We start from the raw sequence: 3,828 nt of genomic DNA, 5'->3' as shown, positions 1-3,828 counted from the left end.
TAATCATTCTTCTAATTCTAAATTGATCCTCTAAAGATTACCTTTTCATTGTATTCGTGGTTCAAATTGTCACCATAGTATTTTTCAGATGCACAGAACACGTTACTAATCATTAGTTTAATCCTTCATAAAAACAATTTTAGTTACATTTTAAATATTTAGAAGACTATGTCATGTGGAAATCTTTAAAATACTAATGTGATAATAGTCTAATCTTCAAAAAATAACACAAAATGGTTGACGATTGACTCTTTTTATAAATTGTTGTTCTGCAATTCTTTCAAAAGTTAACAGCTTTACCTCTCATCACATATCTGGTTGGTGTGTGGGGGTCAAAGCCTGGGCAATAGGAATAATGAAACAGACATTTATTGTTTTAAGGTCCCAGAAAACGATATTTTGAAGTAGCAGCATGCTTACGTATCCATGGAAAATCAAGTTGATTCCACTTAATTGTGGGCTTTGCAATAATTCTCCTTCATTATAAATCCCTTGTTAAAAAAGAACACACTTCTTTTCAAAAGGTGAACTTGCAGCATACTAAAGGATAGCACCCCAGTATATGTTAAAACACAAGGTGTGGCTTAAAGAAAGAAATCGTCATCAAAACCAGCTTATTCTGAATCTCACTAAAACTTCTACTTCACTATTCCATGTATTACAAACTAAAGAAGGAAAGTTGCTTCTTTAACACCATCTGCAAATTGTTTTATCAATTTCCCATCTTTCTCCTAGAGACATTTCCCACCAAACCCAGCATTTCTGAATAGTGATTGTTTTATCTCCTCAGGGCTAATGCTATTTCTCTGTTCACCAACCTATGACCATGAAAAGAGTAAGTTTACGGTAGAGTTTCAAGCATGCAATTAAGATTGAAGGGACCAAATAGCATACAGACCTCAGAACAAGATGCTTCCACTGAAAAGTCATTGAAGCTGCTTACAACACATTGCTGAATCTCAAGGCCTAATGCTTCTAATGTATTGACGGTTGATAGTAGCAATCCAGGCTTTGTGGCACAGCAAATGCTGATCCTAGTGTCCTGGCCTCTCCTTTCAACATCAAACTGCAAATATATTTATTGAGAAAGTGGGTCTGTGATTATGCTTTAAGTCAGGGGGTTTGGTTTGGCAGAGTACTTTGGGGGAGTTTCTTACAATTGCTTCATTTGGTTTGAGTTGGTCCTTTGAAATGCCCAACAGATTAATCTGACTTGAGCCCTCTTCCACCTCTTGTTCTTGCAACTTGCCAATCCTTTCCAAAAGCTCTTTCATGTAGTCTATAGTATCCCCGAGAATAGAGGTCCTGTCCATCTGTTAAAAGTTGATATTGCTCAGTTCAGTGTGTCACACGGCAAATCAAGAAAACAAAGAAACCAAGCATGGGTCAGGTTATGGATGTAAGCCAAACACGAGAATTCCAATTTTGTTTATACTGATTCAGATATTACTATTGGGGAAAAGTCAGGGTTGAAAAAAAGAAAAAGATATTGTGTTGGAAATCACCTTGCTGATTTTGGGGACTATTGACCTAAGCATGGAAAGACGGTCATTGAGACGCTTTCTTCTCCTCCTTTCTGCCATGAGATTCTTTGAGGGCTGTCCCTCTAGCTTTTTGGACTTGTCTTTTCTCTCTACATCATCAGACATGGCTGTGTTGAAGAGTGGAATCTCTGTGGCTTGTAGATTCTCAACACCATGTTCCTCAACTTTGCAGACACTCTTGATTTCTTGAAAGTTGTTATTGTTGGTGTGATAAAAGCCAATATCTTCATCCTCGAGTGTGGGTGGGAGTGGAGGTGAGGGATCATCGTTCCCAGGTTCAAGCTCTGGCAATGACATTGTGAAGGCATCAGGAAATGGGTATGGTGGTACTTCATTGGTGAAAGGGCATTCAAATCTGCGGTCTATTGGTGCTGAAAATGCACCAAAGAGGGTGTTAGAGATGGGGAAAGATGGGTTCTCAAGAAAAGTGTCAAAACTCCAACCATTAGACAATAGCTCCAAGAACCCACTGGACAAAGCATTCCATGTTTCTCTTCTTGGAGCTACCAATTCTTCTAAGAAACCAAGCTGAGAAAGCTCCATCTCTCTTCTTTCTCACACACACTCTCTCTCACCTTAATAATGTTTTCCAAACTTCAAAAGATTATTTACATTTTAGGTCCTTAAGCCAAGCTTTTTACTAATTTATTTTTACATAAAATATTCTTAAAATTTTATTTTATATATTATATTCTATATATATATATATATATATATATATATATATATATATATATATATATATATATATATATATATATATAATGAAATTTATATATTAATATATAAATTCAAAATCTACTTATTCAAAATCTAACTTATGATTATCCAAAACAAACAAAGTATTTTTAAAACAAGAATAGATTGATTAGCTCTTTTAAAGAGAATTTAAATTAATACAAAGTTTATTGGTTTAATCATTTAGAATGTCCCTGTTTGTGTTGGGTTTTCTCAATTAGGTCCCAGTATTTTAAAACGTTTCAATTAAGTCCCTACTTTTGCAAAATTGAATCAATTAAGGATTTGCCGTTAACTTGGATAAACGGTGTTAAAATTGAGTGTGCGTGGCATCCAGACTTGGTTAAGGTGTCAGTTTATGGTGAGCTGAGTTGGTTTTCTAACATTTTTTTAATTAAATTTCATTGTTCCATTTTCTCAGTTCCATTTTCTCATATTAGGAGTCTTCCATTTTCTGTTTTGTATTCTCATTGCACTCCTTCATCCTATTCCCCTGAGCACAATGAAGCCATGAAAATTCCTTCTGCTTTTAATCCATTTCAAAAACCTCCCCTTTGTTTTTAAGGTATATCCTCACCAGAGAAACAAAGCAGAAAAAAGAAAACATTAGAACCAGAACCAGTATGTCCATCTTCACCAGAATCACTCCGTTAGAACCTCCATCCTAACTCACGCATCACACCATCTTGCTCGACCTGCACTACACAAATTTACAAAAATAAAACCAATCACCAAGAAGCAAAATCAATTTCGAGCCCCACGCACAAGCTTGTATCCTACCTGCACTGAACCAACTCTCGCATCATACCATCATCCAACCTGTAAATCGTCCAAGGCCATGAGAAGGCAAACGACGACCCTGACTAGTGGAGGTGACACGATTTGAGAGTGGCGGTCTGGGTGGTGTTTGTGATGACGTTAGGCGACAGGATTCTAGGGCTTGAGGGCGATTCTGTGGTAGTGGCTCATGTCGGCGACGACTGGGCACATCACGAACGGCGAGGGCGCCTCCTCCTTGTGCGCAGAGAGGAGCCAGGAATGGTTAAATGTCGTGGCCGATAGTGTTCGTCGGCGACGCCTTGGACGGAATGGGGATCCGTCATGGTGGCTGGATCAGTTGGATGGAGGCGAGAGTGGCTCGTGGCTGCCGGCGGAGATGGGGGGCTTCTAGGGTTATTGGAGCGAGAGGGAGAAAGGGGGAAAACGCTACGGTCGGCGAAGGTCGCCGGTGACTCTTTGGACGGACCGGGAGGGCTGTTGCAGTGGCGATTCCGGTTGACTGAGGCGGTGGTGTGCGTAGGTTCAAGAGGGGTTAACCCTTCGAGAGGGAGAGAAATCTCGAGCCTTTGTGTTTTCTCAAGGCTGAGAGAGTCAGAAATGAATTGAAGGGGTAGAACCCCTAATTTCGGAACATGGGGCTTAGTTGAAATGTAATCTGTTCAATCAATTATTTCCAATTAAATTTAATTAAAAAATTGTGAGAAAACAGTATAATAACTGACACCTCTGCCAAGCTTGGATGCCACGCACACTCAATTTTAACACT

At 38.9% G+C, this 3,828-nt stretch overlaps 1 protein-coding gene across 1 annotated transcript; it reads right to left on the bottom strand.

Annotated features, from left to right (window-relative positions):
* Window positions 1-565: 565 nt before the first annotated feature.
* LOC106780575 (transcription factor bHLH61) lies at window positions 566-2,140 on the bottom strand. The gene is made up of 4 exons (XM_014668877.2): window positions 1,506-2,140; window positions 1,158-1,313; window positions 899-1,066; window positions 566-818 (listed from the first exon to the last, which is right to left on the bottom strand). The coding sequence occupies exons 1-4, from the start codon at window positions 2,085-2,087 to the stop codon at window positions 732-734; spliced, it is 993 nt and encodes a 330-aa protein (XP_014524363.1). The 5' UTR covers window positions 2,088-2,140; the 3' UTR covers window positions 566-731.
* Between the last annotated feature and the right edge of the window lie 1,688 nt (window positions 2,141-3,828).

The sequence above is a fragment of the Vigna radiata genome, unplaced genomic scaffold, assembly GCF_000741045.1.
Source record: "Vigna radiata var. radiata cultivar VC1973A unplaced genomic scaffold, Vradiata_ver6 scaffold_447, whole genome shotgun sequence".
NCBI lineage: Eukaryota > Viridiplantae > Streptophyta > Magnoliopsida > Fabales > Fabaceae > Vigna > Vigna radiata.
The sequence above is the reverse complement of the archived record's forward strand: the minus strand, read 5'-3'. Positions and strand labels throughout refer to the sequence as shown.